Raw genomic sequence first — 21,329 nt, 5'->3', positions numbered from 1 at the left:
TCACTCTTTTGGGAGCAGTGACGGGATGGGGCATGAGGGGGACTCTAAGTGAATCCAGCCCACCTGTGCCTGTCAAGCTGGGATCCAAGAAACCTACCAGACCTCCTTTCCAGTCGGGCTGTTCCAGGTCCTCCAGCCCCGGTGATACCGATACCACAAGGGGCAGGGTGAGCTTTTCCTGATGGGCCCGCCCCAATCCCTGACCCACAAAACCTGCAACAATTAAAAGAAAAAAAAGAAAAAGGTCCTTGTTTGGAGTCACTCCACTTTGCAAGACAGCAACTGGCTTTCAGAACAATCTTCATCCTTTTTTCTTTTTCTAATTTTTTTTTTTTTTTTTGGCCTGATGAGGTTGAAGGCAGAGATGGAGTCACCGCTTCAGATGCCGGCTGTACCCAGCTTGAGCCCACCCTCGGAGGCACACTCCTGGACTGTTAAGGAACAGGAGATGGTGGAGGATGGCCGGCCCATTGTCCAGAGAGACAAATGAGATGGCTGAGAATGGTCTGGGCCCTCGTTGGCTGGTTGTTTCAGACATCTTTGAAGTCAGTTTTTTTGAGGATTGCAGGCCTCTGGCCTGTTCACCCCGCCCCTAACCTTTCCCCATCCCTGTCTGGCTCCCTCCAGGGGAGGAAGGGCCTGGCCTTGGGGTGGGGCCTTAAGTTACTGAGCCAAGAGGCCCCTTAGATGCAGTCTGTGCGGTGGGGGACAGATGGCGTGGGCGTGGCCGAAGGAGGAGCTAACCATGATTGACTGTGTGCAGGTGCGTTCCTGAGGGGAGTGGTCCAGCAGAGGACCAGTACTCAGCTCTGGGGAACCAAACTCCAGCGAGATGACCCCGCAGAGGGAAGAAAGGCTCCTTGAAGATGTGAATGAACCAAAGTAGCAGTGGGCCCCCCAGCTCCCAGCCCTGCTCCCGTAAATACACACAGAGCACAGCTTTCACCCTGCCCAGAACGGGGAACCTTCCAGGAGCACGCCCCTCTCGCGGCTTGGCCTCCAGCCCTGGGTTCCCTCAGGAGATCTCGGCCACGTGGTGGGCTCGGGGGACCTGGGTTTGTTTTCTGTCTCCTCCAACCCTCCAACCCTCTCTTCATCCCGCCCAAGTTCAGGAATGAGGCTGAAGGACTTAGTAAATAGTATCTTATTGCTTAATCTGTGGCTGGACCTGGGAGTAGCTCTGCAATCAACCTCTGGAAGATCAGTAGGGAAGCCTGCCCGGGGCCCACCCCAGAAGCTGGGAGCATGTGGACAGGCAGATGGATGAATGGGAGCACAGCAGTGGGCTCTGAACATTTCCAAGAAAAACTGTACTTTTAAAAACAGAAAAAGCAGAAAAATGCTTGTCTGTGCAACAATAGACTTTGTTGTCGTTAATGGTGGAGGTCTTACAGCCTGACTCACAAGTGTTCCGAGTTACTACTTGTTACTACAAGTGTAGCCTGTGTACACCTGAGACTCGATGCCCAGACTCCTCTGGGAGGAAGGACCTGCCCTGCTGGGGAAGGACAGTTGGCCCCCATCTCTCCCCTGCTGGTCCAGGGCCTCAGCCAGAGCAGCCCAGCCACCCAGGGTCATGCCCTCCAGGGCAGCTCCAGAAGGTGAAGAGTGAGCTGGGCATTTGGGCTCAACTCCAGAGCATTCAGCTGGGGTGGCCCAGGTGTGGTCAAGCCAGCATGATAGTTCTTCCTGTGCCAATGGTCACTGGTGTCCTACCTGTTCCTGGTCCTCCTGTCACTGGTGTCCATCCTTAATGAGCATCTCCATCCCAACCCCAGAGTCTGTTTCTGGAGAACCCAGCTGGGTCAGCTGTTTTCTCATTTCAGTAGGCATGTGGTTTACAACAGGGAACAAAAAACTAGCCTGTAATGACACACTGATATTGATCTTCTTGTCTAAAGTTTTAGTAAATCCATCATGGTTGAAGATGTACTATTCTTTTAAAACCACTCAATAGATTCTGTTTAAGTTTTTGAATAAAATTGTTTTAAAATTAAAATATTTTCTTTTTCTATATCATCACATCAATCAAATATTTCCCTTAGAAGTTTAATATTTCAGATGCTTTATTTGACAATGGACTCATGATATCCCCTGAAATTTATCCTTGTGACATATAAATATATTCTTTAAAATATTTTTAATTTAAAAAAACCTTTTCATTTTTTTTTTGGCCATGCCACATGGCTTGTAGAATCTTAGTTCCCTAACCAAAGACTGAGCCCACGCCTTCAGCAGTGAAAGCACTGAGTCCTAACCATTGGACTGCCAAGGCATTCCCTGAAAATATTCTTCGCTTTATTTCAGCCATTACCATTAACAGAACATTATGGCCACTCCTGTGAAATATATGCTTAGCATTTTAACTTTTAATGATTCAAGTTTTAAGTGCTCTTTGGGTTGAACAGTTATGGCAATAGTGAAAATTAGCTACTCTATTTTTGGCTGAAATAATCAAATTGTTTTTCATTTTAGAAATGAAATTTTTAAATCATTTATTTTATTTTTGGGTGTGCTCAGTCTTCTGAGCGTGGTCTTTCTCTAGTTGTGGCAAGTAGGGACTACTCTTCGTAGCAGTGTGCGGGCTTCTCACTGAAGTGGCTTCTCTTGTTGCAGCGCAGGGGCACGTGCGGGCTTCAGTAGTTGTGGCACATTGGCTTAGTTGCCCCTTGGCATGTGGGATCTTCCCAGACCAGGGATTGAACATGTGTCCCTTGCATTGGCAGGCAGATTCTTATCCACTGTATCACCAGGGAAGTCCTAGAAATACTGATTCATGCATAACATAGAAAGATGCTTCCTGCTGTTGCCATGCTATCACAGTATCAGAAAATTCCTGGCTGGAGTCTATTTTTGATGTCATTTCAGAAGATTTGTAGTTATGATATTTCCTGAAAGCTTTAAGAAATATATCCAAAGTTTGTGGTCTCTTCACTTTATGCGCTTATTTCCATATTTTTCAAAAAAACTGTACATGTATAAACATCAAAGCTCAGCACACTACCAGTCCCAAGAATTTCTAAGCATCAGCTATAGGATCGAAGTAGAGACAATAGAACCAAAATAAAAGCAAACAGCCATGATGTGATTTGAAGATAATAATAAATGGGTGATTCTCCTAATCTCAGAATCCCTCCCTGCCAAGAGATGGGGTCATGAACGCTTGTCACACTTACTTGTCCCAGGAACCCTTTCACTATCACAATATCACACAGTGTTTGGCTGAGAAGCTCAGTTTATGTGAGAATTTATATTAGCAAGTGATCTTACCTCTCACTGCAGTTATTATTACACAATATACAAAGTGAAACATTTCAGTAGTGTCAACAGGCATGTTTACATACACGCACACACACACACGGTTAATAGGACAAAGAACAATGACAGTGAATCAGATTGGCAACTTTGAGTGATTTCAGAAGTAAAGTCAAAATCTTCCTTCTGGGCATTCCTGAATAAAGCCTAAATTTGATCCCTGATCATCCTTCCTGGGTTGCCCACTCGCCCCTGCTTTTGGGGTAAGTTTTGGAATTTCCACTCTTCCGCTGGCTCCGGCAGGCTTGTACAACTTGACCTGCCTCCCTCAACCCTAGTCCCTGTCTTGAGAGGATTGCTCAGTGCACCTCTCCAGAGTGGGGTCATCAGAATCCCTTCCTTAAGAACTTGGGTTTGAGACTGGTGGCTTCCGGTTCTCTGTCCTCCTGCCTTGTTGGGGAGAGAACAAAGAAGCAGACGCCTCTTCAGTCCCTGCTCTACTGGGAACCCAAGAGCCATACCTGTGTCTTTATCTACATTCCTCTTTTTTTTTTTTTTTTTTTTGCTTTTGCTTTATCTCATTTGGCCTATGTGCTTACTGACATAGTCCTAACTAGATATCCCCTTAACAAAGGTCCCCCACTCCAGTGCTCCCCACCGCCACTTCGCCTCAGGAGTGAGCCTCGAGGTCAGAAATCCTTCTGTGAAAGCTGCATATTTTTTAAAGCAACAATGTGCTCCCAGGGCCTGTGCTTAGCCAATGGGTACAGGAGGGGATGCAGGTCTAAATTTAGGACCCCTGGTGGCTTAGGACAGTTCCATAATGTCCTACTGTGGGAATGTAATTTTAATGACATTAAAAAATAAACAGCTCGAAGTTGTATATTAGTTATTAGCTTCAATTACCTTTGATTCCTAGAGGATGCAACCTTGTGAACAGGGCCGTGTTATGAATTATGTCTCGTGCACTGGCTCAGCTGGCAGAGGATACACCTGTCCTCGTCTGGATGGTGAGATGACCAGCAGGAAGGTTGAAGCACTGCTCCTGGAGGGTACTGAGGCCCTACAAGACACCTCGGCAGACAGACCCCGAAACTAGCAGCTTTGGTGCCTCAGGACAGCCTGGACAGCTCCCGCTCTGCTCCCTGGGATGTTGACCATGGCCAGGTACTTCATGGGAAAGGCTGCCAGCCTTAGTCCTGGGGTATTAGTTCTCCTCGTGACTTCCCTGCTGTCCAAAAATTTTACACCCACTGCTTCTGCACAGAAAGTTTATAGGAAGTGAATTCTCCAGAGAACTGTTAGAGAACCAGCTCTTACACAGGTGTAATGGTCCATTGATAAAAGCTAGAACTGCAAAGCTTGGATTCTGTTCACCTGAGTACCACCTGGGGCATGGCCAGAGGAGGGAAGGGGGTGACTCCAGCACAGGGCTGGGGTGGGGGATGTGTCACCTATGACCAGGCTTGATCTCATTTTACTTACCCCACACACATCTGTTGTTGTTGTCCAGTCACTCAGTTGTGTCCAACTCTTTGTGATCCTATGGACTCTAGCACGCCAGGCATCCCTGTCCTTCACATTCCCAGTCCACACACATTAAGTAGTGCTTTGCAGAGCCAAGTACTGTTCCAGGCTCTTTCCACATCAGTCCTTTAATCCTCTTAACCACCCAGTGAAGGTACAGGTTGATGTTATAGCTTCCTTTTACAAAGGAGGAAACCTAGGCAGGGGAGGTGAAGTAGCTGGTTCAGGGTCCTACAACCCATAATATACACATCCTGGAGAACTACTTCTCAGTGGGTTTTAGGTCACTGACTCATATTTAAATATTCATGTTTAAAGAGAAAAGAAAATAGGGACACTTTCAAAGAGGTAAGGAATCATCTCCAAATGAATTTTTGTGTTTATGTGCAATTTGCTTCATTTGCTCTTCATTTAAAAAAATTTTTATTTGTTTATTTATGTATGGCTTCACTGGGTCTTGGCTGCTGTGTGAGAGATTTCTCTAGTTGCCCTGTAGGGGCTTCTCTCCTTGTGGAGCACAGGCTTTAGGCTCAGGGGTTTCAGTGGTTGCAGCACCTGGGCCCAGCCTTCCGTATGGCCTCTGGAATCTTCCCGGACCAGGGATCAAACCTGACTCCCCCCACACACCAGTAGGTGGATTTCCAACCACTGGACCGCCAGGGAAGGCCCTGCTCTTAATTTTTGAAGGTTGTAGACTTACACAGGCTCCAACACTCACCTGGGCCAGACTGACATAGGGAGGGAATTAGGCAGGTGTGCACAGTTGGGAGTATAAACCCAAGACCTCACATTTTAAGGGTTAGAAGAAGGGGCCAGTTCCTCTCTGGAGATTTCCCAGGCTGACTGCTACAAGGCTGGATGTCCTGAGGGTCCCTGTTGGGCCTTCAGAGATCAGTGTTCAGGAAAGGGCCTTGGGTGGGAAGTGTAACTCTGGAAGTGAGAGATGACTTGAGAGCAGATATGTTAAACAAGTGAACATGCAGTGCATTATGGGACCTGGGATTTCTGACGTTTTCAAGCACGTTTACAAAATGATTTCGGTAGACACCTCTCTAAGGGAAAGGTTGTCACTTTTCAAGTGTCAAGTAAGTTCCTTGTCACTTGAATGTTAATGAGCTGGTAGGAAAAAAAACTCTTTTAGGCCCTTCAAAGGAAGCCGGAGGCCACGCTGCAGGACACCCGAGGCTGGGAAGCAGTTTCTCACTAGAGCCTTGAAAACAACCAAAACTGAGTCTGCAAGCATTCGCATTTATTTCTCTAGGACTGTCATCAGTTCCTCACAGAAGCCAAGTGGCCGCAGAAGGTGCAGGATCCCGGACCTACACGCCCATGAGGGTAAATGCAAAAGGGTGGGGGCTTGGCGGCGAGGCCTCTGGCTTCGCAGGGCACGGAAAGGCCTGGATACAAGAGATGCTCCTTTGCCCTCATCGCATCCGTGGGGTCCACACTGCACAGGGATGCCCCCGTCCCTCCTGCCGCCCCTTCCCGGAAGCCCGCCTCCCCCGGGTCTAGCCCTGGGCGCCGCCGGTTCGCGCGCTTCTTCCCGCCTCCAGCGGCAGCTGGGCACTCATTTTCCCGGCGGAGGTAGCGCGTCCGCCGCGCCGCGCGCTGCGGCCTACAAGATGCGCTGACGTCGCGGAGGGCCGGCAGTCGGCGCGGAGCGGCCGGCGCGCGCGTGTGGGTCCTTCGCTGGTTAGGCTGGCGAGGGCACAAGGCCGGGCCCGCGAAGGGCGGCGGCCGGGCGGAGCCGCACCCTCGGAGAGGCCAACGCGCAGACGGGCGGGGATGGGGGGCGCCGGGGCCCGCACCTCTCCCCGGCGCTCGCGCGGCCCCGGGAGTGCTCAGTGACGACGACGGCGCCGCCCCTGCTCGGCAGTGCCGAGTCCGCTTCCTCAGGGAGTCAGCGGCCGGCGGAGGCCGGCATGAGGAGCGGCCGGGGCCGGGCCAGGCCTCGCTGACCCCGTCCCTGCGCGGCGCTTCCCCGTTTCTGCCCGGCCTCTCGGCATGAGTGCCCGCCCAGGCCCGGGGCCGCGGCTGCCCCAGCTCGGCGGCCGGCGGGCGCGCTTGGGGCCGGCGGGCCCGCGGTGCTGATCGCCGCCCGCCCGAGCCGACCCCGGGGCGCGGCCATGGAGGTGGTGGGAGACTTCGAGTACAGCAAGCGGGACCTCGTGGGCCACGGGGCCTTCGCCGTGGTCTTCCGGGGGCGGCACCGCCAGGTGAGCCCCGCCTCAGGCGTGGCTGTGAGGCTGCGGCCAGGGTGGCGCGGGGCCGGGCCGGTCGCGCTCGGACCCTCCCCGGTGGCGGAGAATTGCAGACCTAGCGGAAAATGGGCAGGTGGACCGCGAGCCCGGGGCTTCCCCAACTCAGTGTTGCGTTTCCCCGCGCGGAGCCCCTACCGCCCACCCACCTCCGTTCCTGGGCTGGGCGGACGGCCGGCCGAGGGGTGAGGCGGGGAGACCCAAATCGACCCGAGAGCGGGCTCAGCTTTTTTTTTTTTTTCTTTTTTCTTTTTAAGCTTATGCTGTTTTGAAAACAGGCTCCCAGCAGGTTTTAGAATCTAAAGAATTCGGAAAGTCACCTCAGGAGTGGAAATAATCCTAAGAGAGTTTGAGCCAAGGGGCAGATCTGAAGAGGGCTGCTGGCCTGGTTGCTCAGCCTGTAAAGTAGTAAATACAATATTACCGAGTTTTCCTTTATCGTGAGAATAACTTAAAACTCAAGAAGAAGGAAAAAAAAAACAAAAACAAAACACCACGAATCGTTTAATCCTGCCTAGCTGTCAAATCCTATTTTCGGTTAACTGTTAACCATCTCCCAGTTTATCCTCCATAACTTTTAAGTAGTTGTAGATAAAGTGTGTCTTTTTTTTTTTTTTTTTTTCATTTATTGCTAGTTACTACGGAGGCTTAATATTTATTTTTACTGGCTGTCTTGTGGGACGTTAGCTTGCTACACCTTTGTAAAATCATTTTCTTGTTAGAAATTTGGATTCTATTTTTTCCTGGTGCTATTACATGAATTTGCTAAAAACATCTTTATGCTTATAGATTCTTTTTTTTGTTTGTTTCTCTTCAGTTGTTTCTGTGGAATAATTTTCAGGAGTAATTGTTTTTCCTTTCCAGAAAACTGATTGGGAGGTAGCTATTAAAAGTATTAATAAAAAGAACCTGTCAAAATCACAAATACTGCTTGGGAAGGAAATTAAAATCTTAAAGGTATGTTTCTTTATGGGGTATTTCATACTAGATATACTAGATTAAAACTTAAATGAACACAAGATGACATCCTTTCCAGTTTGAGTTGACCCCAAGTTTGAGAATGTTCACCTGTTGCTCTCATTTTTGCATGCTCAGTTTTTTGAAACATTGAGTACTTGCAAGCTGTTTTTAAGAATAGATGCTTGCGGCTCTTGGCCAGTGCTTAGAGGGATTAGATGAAAACTGATTTTAGCTTCTCATCATTCCTTTCCCTTAGTTACTGCGTTGTCCTTTGAGAAGAGGCAGGCATCTCTTGGAGGTTTCCCTTGTGGCTCAGATGGTAAAGAGTCTGCCTCCTGTGTAGGAGACCCAGGTTCAATCCCTGGGTGGGGAAGATCCCCTGGAGGAGGTCATGGCAATCCACTCCTGTATTCTTGCCTGGAGAATCCCATGGACAGAGAAGCCTGGCTGGCTACAGTCCATGGGGTTGCATGGAGTCAGATATGACTGAGTGACTACCACTACACACAGGCCTCTCTTACACATTATTTCTCTCTTTTTCTGTTGATTCCTTTCTTGTTACAGTTAAATATTTTTTGGAGAACTGGGGGCAGTTGTAATCTATTTTCCTTATAAATTGAGCAAAGTTATTTTCCTTGGAAGTTGTCTTTTTAGATCACTCATAAGCAGAATTATCCAAGTGGGATGCTTTGAGGGGGAGAAAGGAGTCCATGGTCAAATAAATGTGGAAAGTCATGTTTACTTAATACTTCTTGGAGAGTCACAAAGCCCTTCATTCATTATAAAGAAATTCGAAAAAAAAATGCAGTGAAGAAATAGGTTTAGGTGTGTTTAATCCCAAAGTAATATAAACATGGAACCTTCATCTAACGTTCATCAGAACTGCTGTTCTGTGGACAGCTCTTGGGTAAGAATTATAGCTTGTTGAATTATACTTTGTTTTCTTTTAGGCAAATTGTGCTTTCTAAAAGCAGTTTGGAATTTTAGGCCTTTCTTGTTAGAAATTATGTATTAAATCTAAAAGACTAGCAGTAAAATATGTGGTCATACTGACCTTTTATTTTGTAAATGAGAGTAAATTAGGACAGTGAAAAAAATGTTTGCCCCAAGTAGTTTGATCAGGCACATTTCTTGTTATTCTTAATTAGATTGAATTGTTATAACTAGTAACAAAAGTGTAGTATACTAGAAATAGTATAAATGGATATAAATGTGTGTATATACTTAATTTTATTTGCATATTGAAAAATTACAATTCTTAAATACAAATATTTTGAATTCTCAATTTTCTTAACAGGAACTTCAGCATGAAAACATTGTAGCACTCTATGATGTTCAGGTACCTTATTTTGGATTTTCAAAGAAATATATGTATGTTTGTTAATAAAGAACTTAATAGAAATTTTTTCCATTTCATACAAATTTAAATGTCATCATAGAAATAGAAAAATTGCTTTTTTCTTGTTGAAAAGATGTACAGCTGGAGTTGTGTGCTTATTAAGAATTTGTATAAAATAGTATAGGGCAAAAGGATAAAATAATATGCTGCATAAGTTAACTTACTGATAAATAACAATATGCTACAGTAGTGTTTTAGGTCAAGTAGAGAAATATTGACGCGAGATCTGGCATTTCTGTGATGAATGTAGAAAGGACTATTTTGGGCTATTGAAAAATCAACTAGAGCTTTTTTTCTTATTGCAGAAGCAATGTTTGCTAATAGTGGTGATATTAGGCGATAACATGGCATGATAACAAGGAAACTGCAGATTCATCACCTGGATTTGTTTATGTTGATTGTGTACAGTAGAGTCACACTATTTTTGGAGGTGGGAAGGCTGGATTCTGAAGTTACATTCTAAGGCAACATTTCTGTATAGTCAAAATCACCCTTGGAAATCCTTTTCAAAAGCCCAGGTTTAGAGAAAATTCCTGTTTATTGGGTGGAGCACCAGAGCAAGTAGTTGGCTTGTATTTAGGGGCCATATTGTGTTTTAAAATCCTTGGATCCTAGAATCACACTTGCTAGTGGTATTCACCTGATGGGAACTCCAGGAGTCTGATCCTGAGGGGCGGTGCATTCAGCTTTTCCCTCTACTCCTTCCACAGCCGACCCGGTGCTTGATGCACATTACTCTGTTCTTTTGTTTTCTTAGTCTGGACAGTGGAATTCCAGGAAGTAAATGACTGTGTTATGTGATTCTGCTATTTTATTTCTAGCTAAAACCATTTCCCTATACACTTGCATTACTCAAATTCATTCATTTTGTGAGGTTCCATGCGGTGAGGTGCTGTGTGCCAGGCATTTGTAAAACAGCCCTTGATCTCAGTGTGATTAATTTTAGTGGGCTGTTCTATATGTCCTTTAAAAAATATAGTTATTTTTCATGTAGTCATATCATACAGCAAACTATTTATTTAACTCTACCCAAGTTGTAAGATGTTTAGATTTTTCCCATTACAAAAAAATGCTCCAAGGATAATACATACCTTCTGAAGATACCTGATTATGTCTTGTGAGTTCAGTTTCTAGAATTGGAATTATTGGGACAAGTAGCACGATCAGGTTTAAAGTTTTTGATGTCAGTGTGTGATCTCCAAAAATACAACAGATTCCATATACAGAACATGTATACTCTGTGGGTATATTTTATTACCTATTTAAATAGATACAATTCATTCCTTCATTTGAGAAATTCAAAGCAGCCTAGAAAAAGGGAAAAACGGTTAAAGTCAAAACTAATCTGATGTCACAATCCCTATTGAAATGCTGGTTCTCCTCAGAGCTGTTTGTGTAGTTGTCTGAATTTCTGTAGATAGAGGGCACCACGAGGTACAGGTGAGTGCCTCGTGTAAAAATTGGTAAGTAATATTAACTCTTCTTTGCCTGTCTCTTGAGAGGTACAGAAAACGCTATCAATTTCAGAGTTGATTTTGCTTTCAGGGTGGAGAGTGTAGTTAGATTTTTGTCTGTCGAAATGAATATTTTAAAGTACTGGCTTTGGCTGCAGAGTGAGGTATCATTAGGGAGAACATGCTCCAGAAACCAGAACTGTGGAACAATTGGAAATATCAAGGTGACTGCTGAGAAATGTTTACTGTTTTGTGCATTGTGTACTCCTGGAATTAATTTATAAAAATAGACTTCAGAACTCTTGGTCAGATGAATATAATCTTGACGCTTGGCTGTTGAGTAGACAGAGTTTAGATTTGCTCACTGGATTCTGATCAGGGGTACAGGGTGTGGGGTGCAGAGGCGGGTGCAGTCATTTTATCCACTGGAGACGAGCACCATTCACACTGGCCGCCACTTGTGGAGGTCTACCTCAGACTTATGTGCACTTTGATGAACTGAGAACTTTTGACATTGTAGTCCTCAGGTTTCACTTTAGATGACACTTAAACACATTTTCCCTAATTACAAAAGTAATATATGCGAACAGTTTGAATGGGTCTTCCCTGGTGGCTCAGCTGGTAAAGAATCTGCCTGCAATTCGGGATGCCTGAGTTCTAGCCCTGGGTTGGGAAGATCCAGTATTCTAGCCTGGAGAATTCCATGCACTGTGTAGTCTATGGGGTTGCAAACAGTTGGACACAACTGAGCGACTTTCACTCACTCACTCACTCACTCACAGTTTAAATATTCCAGCATTATCAAAATTAATAAATTAGAAAAGATATGGCACTTCCCAGCGATAACCACTGTTTGTTATATTTGTTTTAGAGTTTTCTAAATACATATATGAATCTATAGTCATGTAATACAGTGGGAGGAGGCTGGGCTGGGCATAGGCAGGTCAGCTTCCCACGCAGATGCAGCCTCTGTGAGGAGCTGACAGGAAAGACAAGAGTGAGGACCTGGAAGAAGGGATGTGGCAGGAGTGCTGGGAGTGGAGGGAGTGCTGGGTGATGTAGGGGACGGTGGAGGGCCCACACGGGATGGATCGCTAGTCCAAGGATGGTGCAAAGCCGTTCGGAGGGTGATATCATGACTGCTTTTGAAAGATACATATCTTTGAGTATTTTGGGCATGAGGTAAGTATTGTCAGCTGGGAATACTTCCCTGCATGAATGTCAATGGTCTGGAAACATCTACTTCTTGTTAATTTTTAGTATAGTGAAAAAGAGATTCGTTCAGTACATGATGCTGGCAAACAGACATCTGTCCTCATCATTTTTGCAAAATAATTTTCAGTGACTCAAAGGCTTAAATATATAAAATAAGCAGTAATGATCTTAGAATAACATTTATATGACTATATGTAATCTAAGAGCTAGCAGGGTATTTTATTTATTTTTATTTTTGGCTGGGCTGGGTCTTCATTGCAGTACGCGGGCTTCTCATTGCGGTGGCTTCTCTTGTTGCTGAGCACAGGCTCAGTAGTTGTGGTGCAAGGGTTCAGTTGCTCAGCAGCACGTGGGATCCTTCCAGACCAGAGATCAAACCTCTGTCCCCCGCGTTGGCAGGAGGACTGCCAACCACTGGACTACCAGGAAAGTCCCTAGAAAGGTATTTTAAGTCAAGATAAACTCAGAAGCCATAAAAGTAGGGACATAAAAGTTTTGAAAGACTTATTTTATGTCAGATGATACAGCCATAAATGGATGAAATTTTCATAAACAAGTAGAGAAAGGTAAATTAAGGTGACAGATGTCACTTCTCACCCTTCCTATTGGCAAAAGTAGGAAGTGCAGTAATGCTTACTGGTGTGATTGGGGAGGAGATGTGTCACTGGTACAAATGTCAGTCTTTGGATATGATTTTTGGAGTGCTGTGTGGTGACACTTTGCCTCCATACCCTGAGGAAGAGTCTGGGCATTACAGTCCAAGTACTCCCAGTAATGCAGGTCAGGGTGTGTTCCTTATCTGCATGGGTCCTGCAGGGACTCCTGTTTCTGTGAGTGAAAGACAAACCCCGCTATCCCTGGTCTCCCCTTCTCTGCATGTTGCTGCTTCTGTTATGTCTACTTGGGCCTCCTGTGGTTCCTGGCCACTTCCCCCTTTTCCTCGTGCCGAGGGCCTCCTTCCTGCAGGGAGATTATATGTGCAGATGGATCACCGTGACTGTTGTCTGCACAGGTACACCTCAACCTTCCTTATGTCTTCACTCAAACGGTATGTTTTCAGGAAGCTTTCTTTAGCCACCCTAAATGGAATTGCAGTCCCCTCCCAACCCTGTTTCTTCTCCTTCCCCAAAGCACCTGTCATCATCTCCAGGCTCTGTGTATTTACTGTTTTTGTTTGTTGACTTGCTCCTGACCCTCCCTTCTTAGAATTTAAGATTGGGGAGAACAGGATATTCTACTCTGCTGTCTTACTGCTGTACCCTCGGGGCCTGGACCAGTGTCTTGTTTATAGTAGGGAGTTAAAAAGTCTGTCATTGAGGAGTATCTTCCAAGGATGTTAGAGCTGCACATCCTTGACTAAACAACCCAGAATCCTGGACATCTATCCGAGGGCCATAAAAGCCTGAGAACTAGGATGTATGTCCAAGAAACAATACAGCTTTGCTTATACTGGCCCAGACTGGAAACAAGTGATGTTCCTTGGTAGGGAACAGCTTAAATGGTGATATAGTCACACAATGACATATGACAGTTAGGAAAAAGACTTGTGCATATGCATTTGACTTGGATGGATTTCTTTGGTGTATTATTGAGTAAGGAAAGCAAGGTTCAGACATTTATATATGATATCCCGTTTTTTCAAAGTAAGTGTGTTTGTGTGTGTGTTTAGCTTCTGATTATATGAGTAGAAGGGTATGGGGTTACATACCAGACGTAAATATTGGTCAGCTGTTGAGGTGAAGATAATCAAGCAAAAAGGTGGAAATGTATTATATTACAGTTAAGAATCCCATCAAGTACATGCTTCCTTCAGGTGTGTGTGGGCCAGTAGGACAAAGCATCCCAGACCATGTGTTCCAGAATCGAGACTGCACGTTTAGTGTTGCTCTTCCTTTAGTTCTTTGCATGAGTAGACTTGAACTTCTTGATGACTACATTAGCCATTTAGTGTCATTGAAGCTGAGATGCTTATGTCAGTGTTTAGGGGATTTTAAATTTCACTTACTAATGGATTTTGTGATTTCATTTTACTTCTTTAAAATGAATACATATACTATTTTATTAACAATAATTACTTTAAATTTTTTTAAATTAAGCAAATTTTTGCTTAATTTTTTCTCTAATCTAGACCATGTATAATATGTTTACTTTTCAGGAATTACCCAACTCTGTCTTTCTGGTGATGGAGGTAGGTAATATCCAGGTTTCTTTTTAATTTTTTTCTTTTGATTAATGCGTACCTTAAAATTGACAGGTTATTTGAAATTTGAATTAATAAAGTTTCAGTGATTTAGATTCTATTTTATAAGGAATATAAAATTTTAAAATGTTGATTCTATGATTCTTATAATTTGTTTGGGACTGGATTTATAATATTACAAATGTATTTTGAATTAAAATTAACTGATAGGACTTCCATGGTGATCCAGTGGTTAAGACTCCAAGCTTCCAATGCAGGGGATGTGGGTTCGATCCCTGGTCAGGGAACTGAGATACTATATGCCATGTAGCCAAATTAAAAAAAAAAAGCTGATAATGAATTGAATTAATCTTGAATCAGTGTCTTATTTTAATTACTTTTTGTTTTGTATATCAGTATTGCAATGGTGGAGACCTGGCAGATTATTTGCAAGGTAATTTTTTGACTTTGTCAGTGGTCAGTATAGTACTATAGTGTGTTTAATCTTCATTTACTTCTGAAATATGCTACCCTTGTTTTCTGTACGTGTATAGAAACATTCAATAAATACTTGTATATGTTTAATTGTGGTTGCTTTGCTGCCTGACTGTTGTGTGTTGTGGTTTTACTCCTTTGCTTGTATATAAGTACTTGTTTATGTGTGCCTTTCTCTGACAGTTTGAGAGGTGAGGTTTCTCACCATCAGAGAAAAACCAACAAAATTTATCTTCAAAGGATTCTAGTTGGGGGCTGGCAGTGAACCTTTAGTCTCTTTCATTTCCTTAAAAAAAAAAATAGTGGGAGAACGTGTCCTAGGATATGTTTATTAACGTGAATGTTGCTTGTAAATTTTAAAAGATGTCATAAGGGATTCAGGGTAACCTTGACATTATTTTGTGGCATAGAGCTAAGGTTTTAGTACTAGATGTTGCTTGAAATTCCATATATAAAGTGTGTTCGTGTTCAGATCAAATTGTGTCCCTCCAAAGTACTTTTTAAAGGACATTAGATGAAGTCAGCACCTACTTGTTCACCCTTGAAGGTATATGGGAAATGGGCAAAGCAAATAATAAAAAAGTAGTAAAAGGTTCATCTCTCAGCCTAAAACTGCTGCTGCTAAGTCGCTTCAGTCATGTCTGACTCTGTGCGACCCCATGGACTGCAGCCCACCAGGCTTCTCCGTCCGTGGGATTCTCCAGGCAAGAACACTGGAGTGGGTTGCCATTTCCTTGTCCAATGCATGGAAGTGGAAAGTGAAAGTGAAGTCTCTCAGTCGTGTCTGACTCTTAGCAACCCCATGGACTGCAGCCTACCAGGCTCCTCCATCCATGGGATTTTCCGGGCAACAGTACTGGAGTAGGGTGCCATTGCCTTCTCCCAGCCTAAAACTAGGTCATGGCAATTGATGGTAAAAGCACTAAGACATCAGTAGATACACTCACAAAGGGTGTGGGCAGTTTACAGGAGAGAAGCAATGTATTTTAAATGTTCAGGTAAACAAGGAACAATTAAAAATGAGATTTTAAAATCTTTAAAATATAAAATTTTGCTGAGATTTCAAAAGCCATGTAGAAATAATATATAGAACACAAGTATTTCTCCTCCTCCCCGTAGTTAAAGATAAAGAAATTCTAAATACAGTTGACGCTCCTGAGGGCCCTTCCATAGTCCTACTCCAGTCCCTCCCACTGAGAGACCACCATTATTCTGAACTCAGGAGGTTAGTCCATGTGTGTTTTTTGTATTTTTCCTGCTGCTGCTGCTGCTAAGTCACTTCAGTCATGTCCCACTCTGTGTGACCCCATAGACGGCAGCCCACGAGGCTCCCCCGTCCCTGGAATTCTCCAGGCAAGAACACTGGAGTGGGTTGCCATTTCCTTCTCCAATGTGTGAAAGTGAAGTTGCTCAGTCGTGTCTGACTCTTCGCGACTCCATGGACTGCAGCCCACCAGGCTCCTCCGCCCATGGGATTTTCCAGGCAAGAGTACTGGAGTGGGTTGCCATTGCCTTCTCCGGTATTTTTCCTGAGATTCTCTCAGATTATGTCAGTTTGGTAAAAAGGTTTTTCAAAAAGTCATTTGCTAGTAGATAAAATTCAGAGATGGGCATTTTTTTCTCTATTGGAGGAGAGGAGTTGGAGCTAGAAGACACCTTGCTTCTACCTTCTGTTAACCTCTGAATCTTGAGATCCTTGACTTCTTATTGATCCAGGTAAAAGCCCCTTTCCCCGGGGTCAAGCTGAGGGGCACTTAGCTGTTTCACTTCCTTGTTGGATTATCAGTGTTCTTTTCTAACCGAAAGCCTGTGGGCTGACACAGGTGTTGATGCTGCTGTAGCAGGTTTGTTAGCTTCCTTAGCAGTCTATATGTGATGTTGAACTCTGCTTTGGATGTTCCAGAGCAGTAGTGTTAGATCAGGAGAGCAGGGGATGAAGAGCTTACCTGAATGTTGGAGTCGGACAGGCAGGCTGGTTTGCAGTAGTTCCTTTGTTATGTCACTTAATTGCTGGTCATACTTAATGGTCATACTTAACCTCTCCCCTGTCTGCCACTTGAAGAGATGTGTCGAATAACTTAGGTCCTCAAGGCATTGTCTAGAGCTGTACTGTCCACTACAGTAGCCACTGACCACATGGGGCTGTTGAGCTATTGAAAGGTATGCTGTGATATGCAACACACATTGCATTTTGAAAGAAAGAGTGATTATATCAAGATTTTTAATGTTGATTATAGGCTGAAATGATATTTTGGAAGTACTAGGTTAAATAGATATTATTTCACCAGTTTCTTTTCATGTTTGAAAATGTGGCTACTAGGAGATGTTAAGGTATGTATAAGGCTCACATTATGTTTCTGTTGGGGAGCATTGATCAAGAAGATCTGTCAGTCGGAGGTCTGGAGGGCATAATGCCATTAAATCACAAGACCCATTTAGTCCTTGTATTTGCTTTGATAAATAAAGTGCCTTTCACATCTTCAAAAGATAAAAAACAAATTCTGTTGATTGCAAGTTAAAATAAGGAAAGTTGGAAAGTAATTGGTAAGTTGTACTTTAACATTATTTCTAGCAGATACGTTCAGTTTGGCAGCCACGGCTGAGCCTGCCCTGTCAGGGCCAACTGCTCAGGAGTTCGTCAGTCTGAGAGTTTTCATGTTGGCTGTGCCTTTAAAATGTTAAGCTTTTACCAAGAGAATTTCAGTTTGTGGGATTGTGTTGAGAGTAGGCATTCCGTGTTCATAGAAATACGTGAATTTCTATTGTAGTTTGTGCCCAGAAACAGCCTAAATGAGATCACTAATTTTTCTGCACAGAAACAGTGTTAGAATTTGGTCTCTGAATCAGATAAACTTTCATGTATCATGGGGCAAAGATACAAGTTCTAAGCAGCTGCAGTCATTGACAGTAGCAAAAGTTTTCTAAGCCCTAAAATGAAAATGTAAATGAATGAGATGGAAAAAGCCGTACCATCCATTTTTATTGATTCAGTGTAATTTAAAATGTTACAGCAGTAAAGCTCCAGTTGATTTGCTGCTACTGCTGCTAAGTCGTTTCATTCGTGTCTGACTCTGTGAGACCCCATAGACAGCAGCCCACCAGGCTCCCCCGTCCCTGGGATCCTCCAGGCAAGAACACTGGAATGGGTTGCCATTTCCTTCTCCAAGGCATGAAAGTGAAAAGTGAAAGTGAAGTCACTCAGTTGTGTCCAACTCTGTGGGACCCCATGGACTGCAGCCCACCAGGCTCCTCCATCCATGGGATTTTCCAGGCAAGAGTACTGGAGTGGGGTGCCATGGCCTTCTCCGCCAGTTGTTGATTTGACCCTCCCACTAATGTGCTGTCATCGTTGCGTCCATCTGCAAGGGAAGTGTCAGTAGAGCTGGGAGAACCGGCAGAACGTACTCCAGAGTTTAACAGTGTTCATTCATCTCTAGGGAGGGGAGCAGGGAAGCTTTCACTTTTTGTATGTTTTAATGCATTTGGATTTTTCTTTTTAATAGTGAGCATCAGGGAAAGAACCCCAAAGAATTTTTAAAAGCAGATGAAAATAGCCCTCACAGAAAAAAGTATTTGGTAATTTTTAAACCATGGGGATTTAGTTCATTTGAAGATACTCAGTTCAGTCGCTCAGTCGTGTCCGACTTTTTGCGACCCCATGGACTGCAGCACACCAGGCCTCCCTGTCCATCACCAACTCCCGGAGTTTACTCAAACTCATGTCCATTGAGTTGGTGATGCCATCCGACCGTCTCATCCTCTGTTGTCCCCTTCTCCTCCCGCCTTCAATCTTTCCCAGCATCAGGGTCTTTTCAAATGAGTCAGTTCTTCGCATCAGGTGGCCAAAGTTTTGGAGTTTCAGCTTCAGCATCAGTCCTTCCAAGGAATATTCAGGACTGATTTCCTTTAGGATGAACTAGTTGGATCTCCTTGCAGTCCAAGGGACTTTCAAGAGTCTTTTCCAACACCATAGTTCAAAAGCATCAATTCTTTGGTGCTCAGCTTTCTTTATAGTCCAACTCTCAAATCCATACATGACTACTGGAAAAACCATAGCTTTGACTAGATGGACCTTTGTTGGCAAAGTAATGTCTCTGCTTTTGAATATGCTGTCTAGGTTGGTTATAACTTTTCTTCCAAGGAGCAAGCATTTTTTAATTCCATGGCTGCAGTCACCATCTTCAGTGATTTTGGAGCCCCCCCAAAATTAAGTCTGTCACTGTTTCCACTGTTGAAGATATTAAGGACAAAATGTCACTCATTAAAATGATTTTAAAAAGTAATATTTCACTTGTTCAGTGTATTAGTGTTATTTCTGTCTTTCCTAGTCTTAAGTGCATAAGAGAAGGTTATAAAGAACATGTTCTAGAGTTGTATGGGCATAAGTATGTTCACAGAGACTCTAAAATGGGGTCGACCTAGGGATTGAACCCAGGTCTCCTGCATTGCAGGCAGATTCTTTACCATCTGAGCCAAAGAAGTCAAAATGGGGGCACGGATATTAAACACCTAATGTAAATTGAAGAAATTAGACTTTTGACTTTTAGATCCATTGTTATAAAATACACATTTGTGTACTGACTTCCTTGTTTCCCTGGTGGCTCAGATGGTAAAGAATCTGCCTGCAGTGCAGGAGACCCAGGTTTGATCCCTGGGTTGGGAAGATCCTCTGGAGAAGAAAATGGCAACCCACTCCAGTATTCTTGCCTGGAGAATTCCTTGGACAGAGGAGCCTGGTGGGCCACAATCCAGGGGGTCACAAGAGTTGGTCCAACTGACACTTTGCACTTTCACTTTACCTTTGAGTACTTATTACATGCCAGGCGTTTTCCTTAAGTCTTTATGATTAAACGTGCTGTCTTGTTTGAATGTTGCAACAGCCCCACGTGGTTAGTCTGTTTTCAGTTTTCTGTAGAGGAGTTGGCACAGAGGGGTCAACTTCCATGGCTGTGCAGTGAGTATTAGTAAGTGGAGGAACTGGGATTTGAACAAAGGCAGCCTGACTCCACACCAGGCCATGCTCTGGTGTGCATGTGTGGGCGTGGCTGTTTGCCGGATAGCGATGACTCTCCAGTCGTGTCCCCACCACCTCTTGGTAGCAGTGAAGACTCGGCTTCTTACAGGTGTCTTTAGTTAGGAGAGGTGCCTCTGGGAGGTGAAAAGGAGACAGGTGTGGGCCTCAGTCCCTTGACAGGTCCAGTTGGGGGTAATGCCTTAGTCTCCCCAGCCAAGCATATCACGTGTTTTTAATTTGTACTCAGGTAGTGTTTGGGGTTAAATATGGACATTTATCCCAAGTACTTGATGTGAAGGGGACTTATTTTTGGCTTGTGGAGGAGACTCGCATTTGCTAAGCATCTGTTGTCATGCTCATTCTTCCCAGTAAAAGTGGGAAAAGAAAACCATAAAGGATCGCTGATGAGAATGGAAGATATAAATCAGTTCTCTTTACAACAAGTTGATTAAAATTTTTGAGATATTTGATATCTCTTCATAGACTTAAATTGTTAGAGTAAAAACAATGAAAAAAGTGAATTCCCATTCCTTACTCCCACAGATGAGACTTGGTTTTGTAGGCTTAAGTGTTTATGGAACACCTTTTCTCCCAGCTAAGGGCACGCTCAGCGAGGACACCATCAGAGTGTTTCTGCATCAGATCGCAGCTGCCATGCGCATCCTGCACAGCAAGGGCATCATCCACAGGGACCTCAAGCCCCAGAACATCCTGCTGTCCTACGCCAGTCGCAGGAAGTCCAGTGTCAGTGGTATTCGCATCAAAATAGGTATGTGGCTATGTTGTTTCACTCAAAGAACACTTTTGAGACTCAATATTCTTAGGTAATTTTAGTTCAGTGAGAATGATGAATTTTGTTGAGACACTTTTGAGATTTTTGTTCTGTTCACTGAAGTCCATTTGGATGTGGGAATGCTTTACATTGTTGGCAGCAGGTGCTAAACTTCAGACAGGGCTGATGGGCCTGCACCAGGGCTCCGAGTAGGAATCTCAGCAGGAGATGCTTCTCTTCATCAGATGGAAGCTAACACACTGTGTTGCTGGCAGCAAATTAATACCCTGATTCTTCATAGCTCATGGGATTTTAACCTAAGGGATCTGAGAGACCATTTAGTTCAGGCTTCTTATTTGGAAGGTTTTTTGTTTTTTTTTTAGCTCGCTCAAAGCAGACATGGCTAGATGGTAAAGAATCTACCTGCAGTGTGGGAGACCTGGGTTCGATCCCTGGGTGGGGAAGATCCCCTGGTGAAGGAAATGGCTACCCACTCCAGTATTCTTGCTTGGAGAATCCCATGGATAGAGGAGCCTGGCGGGCTGTACAGTCTATGGGGTCGCTAAGAGTTGGACACGACTGAGAGACTAACACTTTAGCACTCTCAGGATTATTTGAAGCACTTGGTAATGCTAGATTTTTTTTTTAAAGCTGTTCTCATGGTTGTTGGAAAAACAATTTTTTACCAGTATTTTAAGAAATCTCTGTTATTTTATAGGTTACATCTGATATCTGGAGGAGGATGAAAACAGCTCAAACTCTATACCTGATGTTGATATTTTAATGAGAGCTTTATTAATG

At 44.0% G+C, this 21,329-nt stretch overlaps 1 protein-coding gene across 11 annotated transcripts in view; it reads left to right on the top strand.

Annotated features, from left to right (window-relative positions):
* The first annotated feature begins 6,454 nt into the window (after window positions 1-6,454).
* The window catches only part of ULK2 (unc-51 like autophagy activating kinase 2), a 58,843-nt gene continuing 43,968 nt past the window's right edge, over window positions 6,455-21,329 (top strand). For 9 of the 11 annotated variants that reach the window (XM_025280505.3, XM_025280501.3, XM_025280499.3 and 6 more), the window contains exons 1-6: window positions 6,455-6,998; window positions 7,905-7,997; window positions 9,298-9,339; window positions 14,224-14,256; window positions 14,665-14,701; window positions 20,352-20,525. In XM_025280505.3, the coding sequence (XP_025136290.2) occupies window positions 6,909-6,998; window positions 7,905-7,997; window positions 9,298-9,339; window positions 14,224-14,256; window positions 14,665-14,701; window positions 20,352-20,525 (469 nt within the window). In that variant the 5' untranslated portion in view covers window positions 6,455-6,908. Of the gene's footprint in view, window positions 6,999-7,903; window positions 7,998-9,297; window positions 9,340-14,223; window positions 14,257-14,664; window positions 14,702-20,351; window positions 20,526-21,329 lie in introns of those variants that run through there. The other 2 variants (XM_044939179.2, XM_025280504.3) reach the window with 2 other exon arrangements.

This window comes from Bubalus bubalis, chromosome 3 (assembly GCF_019923935.1).
Source record: "Bubalus bubalis isolate 160015118507 breed Murrah chromosome 3, NDDB_SH_1, whole genome shotgun sequence".
In the NCBI taxonomy this organism is placed as follows: Eukaryota; Metazoa; Chordata; class Mammalia; order Artiodactyla; family Bovidae; genus Bubalus; species Bubalus bubalis.
The sequence above is the reverse complement of the archived record's forward strand: the minus strand, read 5'-3'. Positions and strand labels throughout refer to the sequence as shown.